This window comes from Felis catus, chromosome D1 (genome assembly GCF_018350175.1).
Source record: "Felis catus isolate Fca126 chromosome D1, F.catus_Fca126_mat1.0, whole genome shotgun sequence".
Classification (NCBI taxonomy): Eukaryota; Metazoa; Chordata; class Mammalia; order Carnivora; family Felidae; genus Felis; species Felis catus.
Window position 1 is genome coordinate 22,328,101 of NC_058377.1, and position 18,012 is coordinate 22,346,112.

An 18,012-nucleotide genomic window follows, 5' to 3' on the forward strand; every position below is an offset into this window, starting at 1 on the left:
TGGCATATTTCTCTGTGGTAAATCAGTGCTCGGTGCCCTCCATTTTGCAATCTTGGCTGTGCTCCCTCGAGTGCCCTGGTGTCTGGTAACAGAGTGCTGAGGCCTCTGGACAGGGCGGAGCAGCCTCTCCGGCCCACTGACAAATGCTAGAACCCTTTCCAAATCCCCAAAGAAAGCTCAAAAAGGGCCGGGCACCCAGCTATTGCTTAAGGAGCAGCCCGCACCCGGCTGTGGAGTCTCACTGGGTCCAGTTTCAGAACAAGAGAAGTCGGATTCCCATGTTCCTTTCCAGGGTGGTTCCAAATGGCCCCTCAGCCCCCCGAACCAGCGGGGTTTCCCAAGGACCAATGCGGGGAGGGGGGGAGTGCATATGCGTGTGGAGTGGGGTGAAGAAAAGAGCAAGCTTCCCGAGATGGGCGTGGGGTCTCCCCCAGTGTCTTGTTACCAGAGGCTTCTGTGCCTGAGTGAGCACAGAACCAACGAAACTTAAGCCCCTGATGAAAAGGCCTCCTGTTCTCTGGCAGGAGAAGCCCCCAGAGGGCAATGGGTTAGTGGCCTAGTGGCCTGTGGTGACCCCAGAGAGGGGGAGGGGAGGGGCAAAGGCCATCTGGGGCCTCAGAAAATTGTTCTTGTGTCCTCTGGTGAGGCAGGTCTGGCCCCTGCTCACAGCCTGACAGACTCCAGACTGAAAAATCTCCCCTCAGCCTTGGCAGCCGTGGTTGTTTCTGGGTGCAGACCGCTTTTCACCATCTCTCCTTGCAAATATTTCTAGGGACAGCAACTCTAAAGTGCCCCCACCTCCCATTCATTGGACAGTGAACAAAAGAATGCAGATTAAAGACTCTATTTAGCCCCAATCCTCCTCATTGAGCGTCCTCTGCTTTGCCTTTAACTGACTTTCTCATCCGTGGAATTAGGTTACCCCAAGACCCAAACCTGAGGTTAAAGGGAACTAGTTGCCCCTAAGAGGGGAGAAAACCGCCTAGAGGGAGCTCCCACCCCAGACTCTGCCCCCAGGCTCCCTCTTCTGGGGGCTGCTGGCACTACAGCCCCACAGTGGTTCGCTTTTCCGGGGGCCAAGGATTGGCACTCTTTGGAAGGGGTCCTCAAGGCAGGTCCTGAGACCCCAACCAAAGTTTCCTCATCTGCCAGAGTTCCAGGAAAGGCTGAGCCTAACACACCCCTGAAATATCCCTATTTCCTTTTGTCCCTCTAGGTCCAAAAGAGAGATTCCACACCCATTTCAGTATCTCAAAAGTCTTAATTCTGGACGTTTCTTCTGACATCACAAGGAGTCTCTATCCTCTTTTTTCCTGGGGAACCCTTTTCACTCTGCTCTTGCCTTCCTTGGATGTCTATTGCCACCCAAAGACCCAGCCATGAAAACAGGCATCGGTTCTCCCAGTCCTGAAGTGATGGGCTCCTGAGGGCTCATTTCTGAGACTCTGTGAAAATAAAGAATGATCTGGGTGCCGTGTGTGTGTGTGTGTGTGTGTGTGTGTGTGAGAGAGAGAGAGAGAGAGAGAGAGAGAGAGAGAGAGAGAGAGAGAGATGGGGAGACCCTGAGTGTTTTTATTGCACAGATATCCCAGTGGCCCGTCATCTGAAGTAAGGCCAGGGTAGGTGAGGTGTGGGTAGCAGTGAGGCCATGTGGAATCCCCTGCAGTCACAGAAAAAGTCCTCTCTTCCTACGCTGTCTCCTCTGGAACCTCCATTTCATTTTCCTCTTGCCCGCTGGACCATCACCTCCCCGACTGATAACACTCCTCGGAGAGATCTTGCCTCCTGTCATTTATTCAACCACACCTCCTGGCTCAGTCCTTTGCATGTAGTTGACACTTGATAAATAGTCCTTGAATGAGCACCTAAATTTCCAGTGCATTGCGCACTTAAGGTCAAAGCATGCCTGGTGCTTCAAAGACTCAGTTCAGGCCAGGCTTTCTATTTTCTCCTCTTCCTGAAAAATAACCAAAACAACACCCACACATTTTTTCTCTCTCTCTCTCTCTCTCTCTCTCTCTCTCTCTCTCTCTCTCTCTCTCTCTCTCCCACACACACACACACACACGCACACCACAGGGTCCTGGAGACCAGCCCCCTTCCCTTAGGCAACTCCAAAACACCCTCAAGTTCCCACAGAATTCAGGTATGTGAAGATTTCAGAAGACCTCTAGGACAGGTGTGGGAGGGCATCCGTGGGAAGAGGGTGGGGCCCCTGAGGGCCCTCAAGGAGAGGGGAGGAAGGGTCTGAGTCTGTGTCACAAATGTTTCTAGCTCATTAGCACCCTCCAGCCCGGGAGAAGGACAGGTCCCTTGCCCCACAGAGGTTCTTAGGAGTTTCTAGGCCCCACGGTGGACAGGCCTGGATCAGGCAAGTAGCCGCTGCTTTCCAGCGCTAAATATTTCAGGGCATCTACTGTAGCTAAACAGCTTTCCGGGCATTCTGTTTCCTTGGGTGGTATTTCCAGGCTGTCTCCACTTACAGCACTACATTCTAGTTCAAGAAGTAACCTTGAGGTCCAGCAGGAGCAGCTCACTTACTGGTGATGGGAAGGGGGTAGTACAGTGGAGGACACAGGGAACAGGAAACCTGGAGATTTTGGTCCAATCCCTGCTTCACTGCACACACACACACACACACACACACACACCCCGCCCCCCCCCCCCCCCCCCCATTATTCCTCTTGGCCTCTGTCTCCTCCTCTATAAGGAGGGCATGGACTTGGCTCTGACTGCTCTTCTGGCCCCCGATGCCTGGGGCGCTATACTGAACCAAGGCTAAGGAGTCTTACTTAATAGAATGTTGCAGAGACATCCATATGTCCATAGTCACAAGCACACACCTAGAAAATTTCGGCAAGTGACGGGGCGCTCACCCGGGATCTCAGATGTTCCCCTGCCTCGTTCCCTTCCCTGCAGAGCTCCAACGGGTCACCCCATGCTGCTGGCTCCACCCTCCAGTCAGAGGAGCCGACCTGCGCCCCACCTCTCTCTTCGGCCGCTAGGGGGCGTGGCGAGCACACCTGGGAGGGGTTAGTCCGTGCTCGCAGACCCTGGGGCGGGGAGGTGGGTGGAAGTGGAAGGGCGTGAGGCCTCCTGCCCCTGGGAGCCCAGGTGGCTGCTCCAGAAGCCTGGGGAAGGCCGTGCCCTGTGGGATACCCGAATGGCCGCCAGTGCCCTGTGCTGCCACCGGCCAAGCCCAACCCCTTCCCCCACCTCCGCCAGGACCCAGCTGATGCTGAACAAAGCATGGTTGCGGTTGCACAGGTTGTTTCACGTGCGATTTGAATATCGTTTCTTTCAAGTCAAAATAGCACAGCAAGCCCCTCCCCACCCAGGCCTCTCCCCCTAGTTCTCATTTGTTCCCCTAAAGGGCCTCCAGCCTTTGCTGTATATCCCGTCAGTCCAGGTGGCCCAGCCTGAGGAAATGTCGAGCCGGCCGGTCCCCAGGGCTCCCTGCGCTCAGCGTATTAACGGTGCGGCCCCCTTTCTCCTGCCACAGATCCTCGATGTGAATCAATCCCATGATGCAACATGCCTCCCCAGCCCCCGCTCTGACGATGATGGCCACGCAGAATGTCCCTCCCCCACCCTACCAGGACAGCCCGCAGGTGAGTGTCGACTGACCAGATGACGGGGAAGGGGGTGCGGTGGCCTTCCCCCGGGCGGGAAAGAGCTAGGCCTCCCTCAGCTGTATCCTGGCCACTCTGGGTTCTTTCCCCCGCCCCACTCTGGAGAGCCGGCAAACACACACCCCTGGAGGTCATGTCATTGCATCTGACAAAACCAGATTCAGATCCGACTTGAGTAGCTCTGTCACCAGCATCTGGGACCCTTGTCTGGGGCACCCAGTCATGGTCTTGCCCCCACCCCCCACCCTGCTCCCCACTCAGAGCAGATATCAGACAAATGCACGGAACCCCTCCCTCAGATCCAGATGTCGGTGAATCGCTTCTGCGTTTGAGTATCTGGGGAAACTTCTTAGAGGTTCCTTTGCACCAGATCCCCCCTTAACTGGTCACTGGAGCCCTTATCACTGGAGCCCTTCTCTGCCTGCCCATTCCAGGAATCGCCCTTCTGTTCAAGATTCTGTCTGCTTCTTTCTAGAAAAAGGCCAGGACTGTATCTCTACACTCTCCAGCCATTTCCTCCTGGTTCCGTTTCCACCCCCCAGCTCAGACACAGCAGCCCCCAAGTTCTTCTGAGACTCCATCCTGGTTGCATCTCTTGAGAAGACGGCATCTTTGTGCTGTCTTCCTGTTGTCTCCTCTCCTCCTTCTAGAGGACTGGCCCAGCTTTTGTGAGCTGGGCTCCCCCAGTCCTTTAGACTGACACTTCAGATCCGTGCTTCCCCTGTGCGCACCTTTCTCCACACATGGTTTTCTGGAGACTCTGAGGTGGTTACGTGCTGGGCTGTCACAGACACCTCCATTCTCTGACCTTTACCTTCACTTTCTCCTATTTTCTCTACCTTGGTCCCTCAAGTCAGTATTAGTTCATTTGGTGTTTATTGAGTATCTGTAATACGAAATGTGGCCAGCTAGAACATTCATTCATCATTCAACAAACAGGCAGTGAGAGCCTACTGTGTGCCAGGCAGTCCTTCTCATGCTTGACCCAGCAGCTGGTCTTTGCTCTGTCTGATGTCCCTTGCTCCTTAGCATTTCACACATGGCCGTTTTGAGGGGCCACGTGGAAGATCTGTGCAGTGTGAAAAGGATATTAAGGTGCAGATGCAGGGGGGCAGGCTTTTGCTCACATTAGGTCCTATGACCCTGACACCCCCAGCCTAGTGTGAGCATATAATGGCTGCTCAATCCATCCCTGTCGCCCCCTCCTGCCCCAGGAAATCACCACATTACAGAATATCCAGCGTGTGGACCGCCACTGACTCCTCTCCCCCTTGAAAATCCAAAAGCACTCGTCGTTCCCTGACCTTTGAGCACACGTCCTTTTGTCCCCATCCCTGTTCTAACATGTCAACGCCGTGCTCCTTGCTGGGCTCTCCCCAGCCTAGCCTCATATGCAGCAAACCCTCTGCCCATGTCATTAGCTTTCCACGAGTGACCGTAGGCTCGGACTTGGCATTTACATGGTCCTCTATTTGAAAGCTTCCAGGTGTGTGACACTATGTCCAGCCTTCCCCTCCATAGTCAGAATGAAGTACAGGAGGCCTGGGCTGTAGGGACCCAGGCACCTAGGGGTCATAATGGGGGACGAGCCTCATTCTCCCTCAGTGGACACAGACTGCATCCTCTCGTCTGCTCAGGCAGTGTTGGGGATCCCTGGGGCACTGATAAAGGGGCAGGAACTTTGGCTCTGTTTCTTTTGTCGTTGGATACTGCTCTCCTAGCTCCACAGTAGAAATGGGGAGTGGACACGGGCCACTTCCTGTATTTAGCCAGTGGTGGGTGCAGAGGACTGCGTACACAAGGCTCAGGGACAGACGACGCAGGGCCAAGAGCTCAGAGAGCATTGAACTGGCATAGCTTGTGGCTGCTGCCTCCCTCCCACCCACCCCACGCCTGCAGGGGCAGCTGGGAGAAGTTTGGGTTTGGTGCAGATTAGCCAGAGAGCAGCAGCAGGACCCATGTTGTCTAAGCATGCTGATCCAGGTGTAGTTAAGAACAGGAGCCTGATTTAACTCTCAGCGCACAGTCGAGAACTAATACATCCCAGCTGCTGGGGGAGGTGATAGATGTGGGGCTGCAGCTCCTGGGCACTCGGCCCCCCGGAAGCCACCATTGAGCAGCCTTTGGAGGGAGGAACAGAGGCTCCAGCTCCCCGTCTAGAGCCTCAGAGTAGAAGCTCTGTGTGCGGACTGTCCCAAGGCTCTCCTCTCTGAGGAGCCACCAGAACTTCGCCATTGAATATATAGTTATAGCAAAGGAATACGTTGCCCTGAGGAAGCCACACATCTATTTGTAATCCCAAGCAAGGTCCAGGAAAGAAGTGTCTGACAGGAAGTGTCAGTGTCCATGGTAAAGTGACCAAGCCGAAGTCTGGGGTCCTTATGGCCTTAGCTAGTCCACTGGGGAGTGGGAGTAGTCAGGGCAGAGATGGAATGGATGGGATGGAGGAGGTGAATGAGACCCCCAGGACAAAGACCTCTGACTCACGGGGAAAGGCACTTCTCTCCAGAGAGAGCTAGACTTTCATGTCAGTTGGCTTTGGGAGGCGGGGCGGGGGGGGGGGTCCCTTCTCCACACTCTCTGGGGGCTTCTGGAAGTGACTCCCACATAGGAATGTCTTCAGTGTGAGTCTTCTGCTGGGGAACTTGCGCTGATCCTCCTACTGTCTTCCCTTTGTGCTGTCAAGAGTCTGAGCCCAGCTCCTCAGGGGACGCCCCGCTCCACTGCCCTCCTAAAGCTCATTATCCTAGAGAACCAACTGTTCTTTGACACTCAATGTCCTCAGGAAAGACAGGCCTAATAGGAACATGGGTCAGGCACACAGGGGAGTCACTTCCAAAATTGGGCTCTCTGGAAAGGGACTCCCCACTTCCTCCTATTCCTTTAGGCCTCATCCCATTACTTCTGGACCTGGTATGACTTGTTTCCTCAAGGCCTGGACAGATGAGCACATCTCTCTATCACCTCCTTGGAAACCCAGTTTCTTCTACAGGCAAAAATGGACAGTCTCTGATACGAAGTCCCCAAAATGAAAAAGGAAGCGAGAAGCAGAGCCCTTCCTCTGAGACCCACGCAATCGTTTTAATAATGTTCCCGTTGTGCTAAGGGCTAGCAATACTGAGCATAATCTATTCAAATGCACAGGAGAATCTCACTTTGGAAAATTAGGAATCTGCATTAAAAAATTCCCAAGCCCCGGACCTTCTTTATAATAAATTAGAATTTTTTTTTCAAGGCAAGTTCTTAACTTGGCAATTTCATTTTTGAAGTTTGGGGAATAAAGTTATTAAAAATGAGGGAGGTTTTTTTTTTCTTCCCATTTCAGGAGAGAACCATTAATGGTTATGGCCCCATGCTATCTGGGCACAAGCCAAGTGGTATGATGGCCAAGCAGCTTCTGGCCCCGTAGTTCCGTCTCAGTCCATCCTGGGGAAACTGTGATTACTTGTAAGGATGTCACTCTGTGTTTATTGTGCACTAAATGCAGACCATAAGTTTGAAAGATGCAAAACCAACAACCCACTGAAACCCTTCCTGTGGCCTGCTTCCTCCTTCTGGTGGCTTCTGCTTAACTTCTGTTAGAGCCGCAGCGCCCTCTATTGTCTAGCTACAGTACTTCGATTCCAGCATCATGTCACTGAGTCCTTGATCCTCACTTTATGCCCTGAGAAGTAGGGGCAAGTCACTGGGGACCGTGGATTTCTACAATGATTGTTTAATGAAAACATTGTCTCCAGGGAGACGTGGCTATGAGCTAGGTGTGTGGTCCCCCTGTTCGGTACATGCTGTTAATTCCTACATCACTCTTTTTCCCTCTTCTGCATCTCTGCAACAGCCAGCCTGGCCATCTGTCACCTGGACTTTCCCAACCCCCTCCTCCCGCTGCCCCAACCCACTGCCACCCCACACCCCAATCTTAATGGAACTCTAAAAGTTGTGTTCTCTACTCTTCTCCCCTCCCAGCAAGTCTTCCCCACCCCCTCCCAACCCCCGAATCTTCAAGGTAACACAATCACCTTCTCATTCCTTCTGGGCATATACCCTTCATTCACGTATTCTGTCTTCACCTCTGAACATCATTCAAGTTCTTCTACTTCCTGTAACACTCCACACACAATGTCCACACCAAGCAAAATTCTCCCTTCTGCAGTTCCATCGGCAAATTCAGGAAACCATTCGGATTTAACCATGAAAGGAGTAGCTTCCCTCCCTCACCTTACCCACACACACCAACCCCTGCTATCAGCAACCTCCCCCCACTCTTCCTCAAACACAGACACATACCTACCGTTCCACAAATATCTTTGCCCTTGGCTTATAGGCAAGACAAATATTTTATCTGGTCTATTTGTGTATGTATTCAATGTTTAGTATTCCTCTGTCTGCATGTCCCCGGCGTGTCGGGCTACATGAGCATTTGACTAGAAAGCAGACATCCTGGCAGGTCCCGGTCTGTCCCACTAGGCACAGCCCCCTGTGGATGTGGGCACTCAGTTACCACTTTAGGAACAAACTGGTACGTAGGTAACATGACTTGATGATGGGTGATATTAAAAATGTGTTGGCCATTCACCCGGGATTAGTGACCAGAGGGAGGCAAGGCAGGCCAAGTCAGAACTCTTCGATCAGGACCAGTATGGGAAGCTCATTTCAGAAGGAAGTCAAGCATGTGCTTGGGACCCTTTGGCATAAGCTACGTTCCTCCATCCCCTTCCATCCTCCTGCCGTCCCCGGAGTGAGGAGACTGGTGCTCAGGCCCCAGAAGACTGTGCGTGGAGATCTGGGGTCAGAAAGATGCTGTCTCACCTTTCCTTCAAGAGGAAGGCTAAGGCCAGGCCAGGCAAGACCGCCTCTCTTGCCCCCCCCCCCACCCCCCACCCAGGTACCTTCTTTCCCTCCCTCTCAGAGCACCGTTCCTACTGTTCCTACTCCAGGCAGAGCTAGGGGAGCTGACATCCTGGGGAAGCTGGATGGGCTTTGATCAGTCATTAGGATCCCCATGCTGGTTTCATTAGCTGGAGGCAGAGGGGATGGCTGGGGCCCCTGGCTGTGAATGGCCCCCATCCAGGCCATGCAGCTGTGACGGGCAGCGCGAGTTCAGATGTTTTCACACTTTCCATTCCTCTCATCTCTTTAAGGGCTGGAGCCCCCTGCCTTGCAGGGCCCTCTGCTCAGCTGCCTGTGAAACACATTCACTTTGCAGCAATAGAGTTAATTCAGCAGCTTTGAAAGTCCCCCTAAGCCTTTTCTGTGGTTGTGATTGACGGCTCCCTCTGCCCCTGGGGGCAACACCCCAGGGACCATATGGGTGACCTGCCTTCCCTTGCTTTGACTCATCAAAATGGACTCTTCTCTTTCTTTTTTATTTTTTACTGGGTCTTTCTTCTCTTTGTGCACAGTGACCTCTCTCCCTGGCCTGCTTGGGCCACCCATGTTTTTAAACCGGACATGTCCCCAAACTCCAACTCACTCAAGACCTTCATTCCTCATTGTGGAAAAGGCAAAGCAGCCTACAGGTCTGACCAGGCGGGCCTTTGTGTCCCCGACTTAGGAGATGGTAAGCATGCACTAGGACTTCTAAGCTTGTGAAGAAATGCTCCACTGGTCTTGTGTAGGTTTTTTATTTGATGAACTTATACCTCAATTCTGACATTTACCAAAAGCACAGAGATTTGATTGTCTATCCTCTCACCTCCAAGCAGGAGAGGAGTGCCCCAGACAGCTACAAAAATAGTTAATGGCCCAAGTACACAAAGCTTAAAATAAATCAGGGAACAGGTGATCAAAGTCCGCAGCGGACCTGAGGAACACTTGAACTTACTTTGCCTCCCTTTCCTGTGTGATTTTCTAGGAGCTGGGGTGTCTACATTGCCTAGAGACAGGGGGATGGGTGAGCAAGGCCCCAGGGGTGCTTACTGTCCCTGGAGTTTGTGGTCTGGAGAAGTGGGATGACTCCACGTGGCAGAAATTCAGGAATCCTAGGCCTTGGCCCAGCTGCACTGCTGGTGAATTACACACATTTAGGCCAGTCATTTCAGTAAGATTTCTTTCATCCACACATCCATTCAATAAATACTGAGAGCTTCCTGTGATCTTGCAGAACTTGTGCTAAATACTGGAGATACGAAATGAATAGTTCCTGCCCTAATGGAGCTTATAGTCCATTTTGGCCCTTGGTTTCAGCATCGGTAAAATGGGAATAACTGTGCCCTCCCTGCCTCACAGGATTGGTGGAAGTGTGGGCATGAAAAGCAGAGAGCTCTTTCCCGGCCTCTTTTCCTCCATGACCCTGACATTGATTTTTCACTCATTCTCTTCTGTACATCTTCAGTAGCCAAGATTGCATTGAACTTTAATTCCTTTTTATTAGGAATATGATAGGAATATCAAATATTTGTTTCTAGCTGTAAACACACCCCCTGGCACACAAATGCGCGCGCACACACACACACACACACACACACACAGGCACATACCTAGCACACAGAGGCACACACACACTGAGATTCTGATATACCCACTAACTATACTGGAAATCACTGGTTTGGGACTGTCATATAGGTGAGGGTTCTCCAGAGATGGATGGGAAGGGTGGGGAGCAGACAGTTGCCAGGAAAGTGCCCAAGTGCCCTTTCAGATTTAAGTTCACAGCCTTCCTCCTATTAGCCACATGTCAGTAACACCCCAGAAGTGCAGGCAGGGCCAGTGAACATTTTACAAGACTCGTTTTATAAACCACTGCCTACAAACCCTTTTAAAACTAATGAATTAACTAAGACCCCTCATTTTACACCACAGAGGCAATTTTTCTGTGGTTTGTTCTATTCAGTCGGCCCTGGGATCAGAATGTAGGTGACCTAGGCCTGCTGTTCCAGGAGCCCCTTCAAGTTAAATTGGTCTGGCCTGGGTCTGCTTTCAGATCGTCCCCCCCTTCTCCCCCCCTCCCCCAGTTCTGACTGGGTCAGGGGACGGTTAGAGGAGCCCTTGCCAACCCTGAACCTTTTAACACCTCCCTCGCACTCATTCTCTCGCTCAGTCTGTCATTCAGTCATTTAACAAACACACTGGGAGCCTACTGGGAGCCAGTCATGGTAATGGGAGCTAGGAAACCAGTCCACTCAGGAAGACAGACCATTAAGGGCCCCCAAGTGTTACAGGCGTTAAGGTTCAGAGCATACACAGATGAGCCGAGTGTCCAGGCTACCTAGGTCCGGGGGCTGTGGAGTATTGGAAAGGCTTCTGGGGAGACTTAATGCTCCAGCTGAGTCCTGAAAGAGGGGTAGGTTTACATATAGTTGGGAGGGAGGGAGGGAGGCCAGGGAAACGTGGACATTTCCTGCTGAGGCAGCTGGGAGAGCAAAGGCATGAGGATGTAAATCATCGGGCATGTTCAGGCAACCCTACATGGTAGGGTCTGATCAGGGTACAGCGTAAGGGAAGGGGGCTGTACTGGCGACAAGACCAGGGTCAGCGAGCATGCCCGGGCCTGGAGTACCCTGTGGGCTGTGCCCTTCCCACAAAAACATCATTTTTTGGCCTTGCCCCCTGCTGCTTCCCACCTATTGGGGCCAAATCCGATGTTTACCAAATAGCTTCAAGCCCTGACCTCCTCCCAGGTCCTTGGACTCTCTCCTGGTTGTGAGGGAACCAAATCCTGCCCTGCCAGCTTGCCCGGGCACCGCAGAGAGTGCCAGCTCCCGGGCAAGCCCAGCCCAGCCCAGCCCTGCTGGCGCCCCAGCGGCCCCTAGTGGGCCAGACGCGTGCAGCCCCCCGGCTCACCACAGCACAGTGCTTCTGTGGCCTGGTGGGGCAGGTACTGGGAATGGGCAACTCCCACCTTGCCCGGGTCAGGTGGAAGGCTCAGAAGAGGGGCTTTCCTCTTTGGAGGGGTGTTCCTGCTGAGTCACGCTGAGAAGGTGCAGGCCTAGGTTGTCCAGGGTTGGAACAAAGGACTCTGTGAGAGATTCCTGGGTGTCGGAGACACAAAGAGCACGTGGGGGGAAAGGGCATATGTAGGGTGACACTGGAAGCGTGGGTGCTGAGGTGTCCGGGGCAGGATATGGGCAGGGAGTGGAGTTTGGATTCAGAGAGAAGACTAGCAAAAAGGAATCATAAACATGCTTGGAAACCAAGGTTTACTGAGTGTCCACCATGTGCATTTCACCCTCACGTATGGCTTCCCTGTAGCCGTGGGAAATGAGATTATTAGCTCCATTTGTCCCTGATGGAGAAACCGAGGCTCAGAGAAACTGAGTCAGTCACCCAAGGTGACATAGCTGATGAAGAGTGATGTCTCCTTCCACAACACCATGGCCCCCTCTCCCTGTGCCTGAACTCAAGCCTGCCCCACTCCCCCGGGTGCTTACAAGAGAGCAGGTTCCTTCTACAGGGTCAGGACCCCCTCCCCCTCCAGGTAGCCCGTGGTACAGAAGCAACAGAGGCCAACTCTGTGGGTGGGCTGCAGATGGTGGATTATATTAATGATAACTACCATATGCTATTAAGTGCCAGCTGCTTTGCACACATTATCTCATTTAATTCCAACAACACTGCACCTTAGGTATTATTACTCTCATTTTATAGATGAGGGCCCTGGAACAGAAAGGTTGAGTAACTCGCCCAAGTCACACAGGCAGAGAGTCAAGTCCAAAGTGAATGCTCATGCCAGTACATCACACCATGTCCCATGATCTCCAGCCCTGGGTGGGATGCCTGCTGCTCCCAAACAATATGCAGGCACGAACTGTGACTTCTCTTTTGTGGCCTGAGGCATTCAGTGTCAAGAAAGTAAACCTGCAGCTAAAAAGGTATAATTTGATGAGAAGCCTATCTACTCCACACCAGTCATGCCTGCATTCAATAGATATTTTGGATACTCTCGCTGTCAAACACTGAGGCTACAATTGTAAACCGAGAAGACATAGCCCATGCCCTGCAGGGTCCTACTGTCTAGTTGATGACAGAGGCAAATAAGCACAGGTGGCTAAATCGTGAGCTCGGGGCCTTGGGAACACAGGGCAGATGGGCCTGACTGTCGCCAGGGCTCAGCTAGCGTCCACTGAAGGAGGCAGCAAACCTCATGACAGTGGTGACTGGTGGGAGGTAGGAAGCGTCACCACCAGTTCACAGATGAGGAAACTGAGGCCCTGAAAGGTAAAGTTACATGTGCAAGGTTGGCCAGTGGTGGGTGGCAAAGGTGGGATTCAGTGCTGCTTGATGCCAGTGTCTCCTGTGGGGTGCTGGAAGGACTCCGGTGTCATCCCTCGTCCTGAGTCCCCCTCCCCACCTCCCAGGAGCAAAAGAGAGAAGCCCTGAATGGAAGCTGGCAGCTGGCAGTGATGGAAGGCTTGTAGCCCGTGGGATCAGGCTTCGCCATCTCTAGGTCACTGTGACCTAGGTCACAGGTCCTTCCTCTGCAGCCTCCCAGGAACGTGAACTCAATAGCACTGAGCCACCTTCAATTCATGAACCACCCATCCCTTCCTGCTTGGGCTCCACACAGAAGGACTGTTTCTGGGATGACCCATGACTAGTGTTTGGGGAATGACTTGTGTATGGGAGGCCTCTTGGGTGTTGTGGAGAAGCTGGACCGCAATGGGGACAAGTAGCTGCATGGGAGACCCACCAGCATGGCTGAGAGGTGACACTTCAGCCCATTTTTGGCTCCCTTCCTTTCTGTCCCCTTTGTCACTTGATAGGGAAGCAGGGGGGTCTGCCCATTCTCCTCTTCAAAGAAAAAAAGCTCTTAGTTCTTGCCCTAACAGTTCGTGTAAACTGTGATTTCTAGCGATTTCTGCACCTCTGTGGGCTTCAATTTTCTCATGGAAAATGAGAATGACACTAACTTATTGCACAGGATGACGGTTGGACATGAAAGCCTATAGAGGTATTTTATTAGCTCATTAGAACATAAGTGCCACTCTCCTCCGACAGTTGGGAAAGGGTGGTGCTTAGCAGAAATGAAAGCATGGATGGGCGTTCCAGTGTCCGTGAGGGCAACGGGAGCAGGTAGGGGAGAGGAGCTTCTCAAGTAGTCAGCACCTCTCAAATCACACCATGGAGCATCTCCTACTCATTTTCATGGTCAGACTAGATGGTCAGAGAAGCTGACAGGTTTGCCTGCACATTGTGCCTTCCCATATACACAGTTTGCAAATGTCAACTCATCCCAGTCCATTTTCGGATGGGGGCGGGGCTCGTGAACTTTCATCGCAAGGTGTTTCAGACCAAGAATCTGGGCCCTTCCGCTCCAAGCTTAAGGCAGGGCCAGTTCTGGCTGAATGATGGAGAGAGGTCCAGTGGTTATAGCTTTTATGGAAGGAAAGAGCATGGAGCGGTGGCCTCAGGGTGTGTTTGCCCCAAGAAAAGGACTCTAAGGTGAACCCTAGAACGCTGTGTGGGCTCTCACAGCACCCCATCTCTTGCTGCCCCCCTTTCCTGGCCATTAGTCATTGCCCTGTTCTCTTGATTACTCCTCACAGCCTGTGTGGTATTATCCCTTTTTTTAAAAACATTTTTCTAAAGCTTATTTCTTTATTTTGAGAGAGACAGAGACAGTGCAAGTGAGGGAGGGGCAGAGAGAGGGAGAGAGAGAATTCCAAGCAGGCTCCACACTGTGAGTGCAGAGTGGGCTTGAACTCACGAAACTGTGAGATCATGATGTGAGCTGAAACCAAGAGTCAGGCCCTTGACTGAGGGAGCCACCCCGGCGTCCCTCCCTTGCTTTTTACATATAGGAAAACCAAGAGTCAAAGAGGTCAGGAAACTTGCCCCCCAACATGTAGCTAATCATTGACAGAGGAGCTTCAAACCCAGGCTCTCAGATTCCCTGCTCCTTCTACTCACTGAGACCTTTCTGATCTTCGAGAAAACTCTCAAGATATTGTTCAACTTTGCCTCTCCTTCTCTGTGCTCAGTTCTCCTTGTCGAAAAGGGACTGTCCTTGTGTCTGGGCAATGCCATACCCACACCCTGTTTGCCACCAAGGCAGAAGTTCCAGAGTTCTCTGAAGCCTCCTTGTAGAAAGGTTCAGAGTCTGGAGTGGCCGGTCCTGGAACCAGCTGTAAACATGCCAAGTGGCCACGTGGAGTGTGTGTCACTAGTTTTTTTACATGCCAGACAGAGGAGAACCGGACAAAGTTACTTGGAGAGAATGCCTGACACTAGGTGTCCTAGTAAATAGCTGACAGCCAGTTCGGGGAGGGGCCCTGATTTGTAACATTTGCCAATTTCCATGGTGTAAATGCTCAACCAGGCCACTTTCAAGCCACTGATGTGATATCAACCAGCTTGCAAAAGTCCAGAAGATTTAACAGTTGGCTTTCACCAGCCAGAACCAGGGAGCTCCAGCATGTCATGTCACTTAATGACCCTGCCCTACCTCTGGTCCCTCCAGCCTCTCCCCTGCTCCTGCTCTGGGCGTGCTACCCAGGAACCTCCCAGAACCTCCATGGTGGCACCCCCTCCTCCAGGCCCTGAGGCAGCTGCTGGGGGGCTGCTCCTTTGGAGCTCCAGTTCTTGGGAAATGGAAGTCTCTGGATAGAAAAGGGGATCTATTTGGAGGTAAACACACATTCTCCAAACCTGGAGAAATGCAGTTTGCTGACTTGGCCCCCAGGAGCTAAATAAATCTGAATTATTGTCCCGCTCAGAGTAGATCTGTTCTCTTCTGCCCCCACCCCGCAACCCTCCCTGAGCCCCAGGAACTGCCTCTCAACTGGGGCCTCCTGGGATGCCAGCAAGTGACTGCCTTTGATTTATTCTCATTCTCTGCTTCCCTCCGTAACCCAGCAGTCTTGCCTAGAAAGGGGAGGTGAGAAGAAAAGGAGTATCTCCCCTCATCCCTCTCTCTCTCTTAGCTCATCTTCATGGAGGTCCTCTGTGGATTCCTTCAAGGACACGAGGAAATGCACCCTTAGTGGGCAAGGCAGAGCCATACCAGCCTTCCCTACACTTCACCCCTAAACAAGCTCCGTGGACATAGCTGTGCCTTGCTTTAGAAAAGAAGCTCATTTTGGAAATCGGGTGTTTAATGACAACAACCACCCCGCCATCTTGGGAGCCCTTCAGAGTTTCCCAAGCACTCCCACATTCTGTACACCATCTCGTCTGAGCCTCTCGTCAGCCCCATGCAGCCGGTGGTGATTGGTAGAGTTCCCCGATGTGTCTGAGCCTGTCAGGGTGGGGACTTCAGAGGCCACCCAGCTGGAGCCTCCAGTCCCCTCCACAGGGGACCAGCTGATCAGTCTCCACTTGGCCGCTGGCTGCCGCAGTGGAAACTCATGCCTCCTGGATGCAGCCCATTCCGGCCTCAAAATGCTCAGGGGCTTGGAAACGTATTACTTGGGTTGAGCCCAAATCTGTCTCTGTGTGATACAGATTGAATGCATTGTTTTGTCGTTTGACCCTTTGGGAGCATGCAGAGCAAAGCTGATGTAATCGAATCCCTTGTTCCGATATTCAAAGGGTGCTCTCGTGTCTCATCTCCCCTGTCCCTCAAATCTTCCTTACATATCCCAGATTCAAATATTCCTCCCACGACACAGTGCAGAATGCCTCCACCAGCCTGATCTATCCTCTGAGTGCATTCTCCTCCACTGGTTTCAGCAGAGACGAATGAGACTAGAGGCTTTATGTGAGTCATGCTTCTGTTAATGCATCCTCAGATAGCGTCAGGTTAGGTTGCTTGTCTTGGTTTTTTTGACAGACACATTACACTTTGGATGTATGAGCCTTCTGTCAACTCAAACACTGCTGTTAAACCGTGTCTCTCCTGTTCTGCACTTATATTACTGATTTTTTTTTTTTTTTTGGCTCAAGTGTTAAAAGTGTTACATTCCAACTTAGTAGATGCAAATTAATCTCATTAGACTTAGCCTGTGGCCAATATCTGTAAAGATCTTTTGGATCTCAGTCTCATGTCACCTATAAATTTGCTGAGCATTTCTTCAGACACCCTCTAAATCACCGATAAAAATATTGAAGAAGAGGGCTAAGGAGAAAGCAGGTGGCACTATCCTAGAAGCCTTCCTCAAGCGGACATCTATCCTTTAAATGTCATCCTCTGGGTATAGCTTACTAATCCACACAGTTGTCCACCGGTCACAGCTCTCAGTGTCTTCCTCAAGGGTGTCATGGTGTCATGGGAGGTGCCTTGTTGAGGTCATTGACATGTCTGTATGTTTTCCTTACCTGCCAGCATAGTCATTATGTTAAATCCAGAAACTGAGTTCCATGAGAACAGGCACTCATCCTCGGGACTTCAGTGCCTACCTAGCACGGTGCCCAGTACGTTGCCAACAACTCAGGAAATATTTGAAGAAATGACTGCTTACATTAGTGGATGAAAGAAACTGGCCCAGATCAAAGTGAAGATTAGCAGTGTTTAGTTTTTCTGATTCCACCTTCTTTCTCTATTTTGAAAACTGAAACATTTGTTTCTACTTTCATCCTTATAGCACCTCTTTAATACTTATGGATCCTAGGGGCGCCTGGGTGGCTCAGTCAGTTAAGCATCTGACTTTGGCTCAGGTCATGATCCTGCGGTTCGTGGGTTCAAGCCCACGTCTGAGCTGTCAGCACAGAGCCTGGAGCCCACTTCAGATTCTGTGTCTCCCTCTCTCTCTCTGTCCCTCCCTGATTCATGCTCTGTTTGTCTCTCTCTCAAAAATAAATAAACATTAAAAAAAAAACTCCTAATAATGCTATGTGAACTTAAAAAAAAAATACTTATGGATCCTAAAATGACATCAAATGGCTTACTGATGAGAAAATAAGAGTTCAGGAAAAACAACGGATTTGCCCAAGGTCAAAGGCTAATAATGGGAGACAGCAGGATTCAAGCCATTGTCTGCTGGCTTAAAGGTATCAGGATGCGATGTCTAGCCTCTGATGCTGAGTTTGGGTGAGTCCCCCCAGTTCAGCCAACAATGAGAAGGGTGTTTCTTCCTAACAAAAAATGATGGGGAGCCAGTACAATAAAGCAGATATGTGTCTTTTAAGACATGAAAGATCTCATTCACCACCTGTCATTCATTAATTCAGTGATTCAACAAATATTTATTGAGTATCTACCAGTGCCAGGCTATGCTGGGCCCTAGAAGTACAACTGCTAATCAAGCCCTCTTTGAGCTTAAGTTAGTTGGGAGTGGAAGAGAAAATCACTAAGCAAGTAGATATATAGTATCTGATCATAGAAAAGCCTTTGGAATGAAGCAGAGTATGGGCATAGGAAGGGACAGAGGGGCTCTATTTCACTCTGAAGATGTGACATCCAAGCAGAGATCTTGAGAAAATGAGACAGCAAAAGCAAATGTCTTGGGGATAGCAACACCATTAGCAACGATGTGCCTGTGTTGACGGGAGAACTATACTTTTTCTT

General features: G+C 51.3%; 1 protein-coding gene across 12 annotated transcripts in view; it reads left to right on the forward strand.

Annotated features, from left to right (window-relative positions):
- The window catches only part of PKNOX2 (PBX/knotted 1 homeobox 2), a 316,891-nt gene that overhangs the window by 234,276 nt on the left and 64,603 nt on the right, over positions 1 to 18,012 (forward strand). For 10 of the 12 annotated variants that reach the window (XM_045038500.1, XM_023239270.2, XM_019811510.3 and 7 more), the window contains one exon: positions 3,503 to 3,611. The exons of 1 other annotated variant lie outside the window; for it this stretch is intronic. In XM_045038500.1, the coding sequence (XP_044894435.1) occupies positions 3,525 to 3,611 (87 nt within the window). In that variant the 5' untranslated portion in view covers positions 3,503 to 3,524. Of the gene's footprint in view, positions 1 to 3,117; positions 3,268 to 3,502; positions 3,612 to 18,012 lie in introns of those variants that run through there. One more of the 12 variants, XM_019811511.3, reaches the window with a different exon arrangement.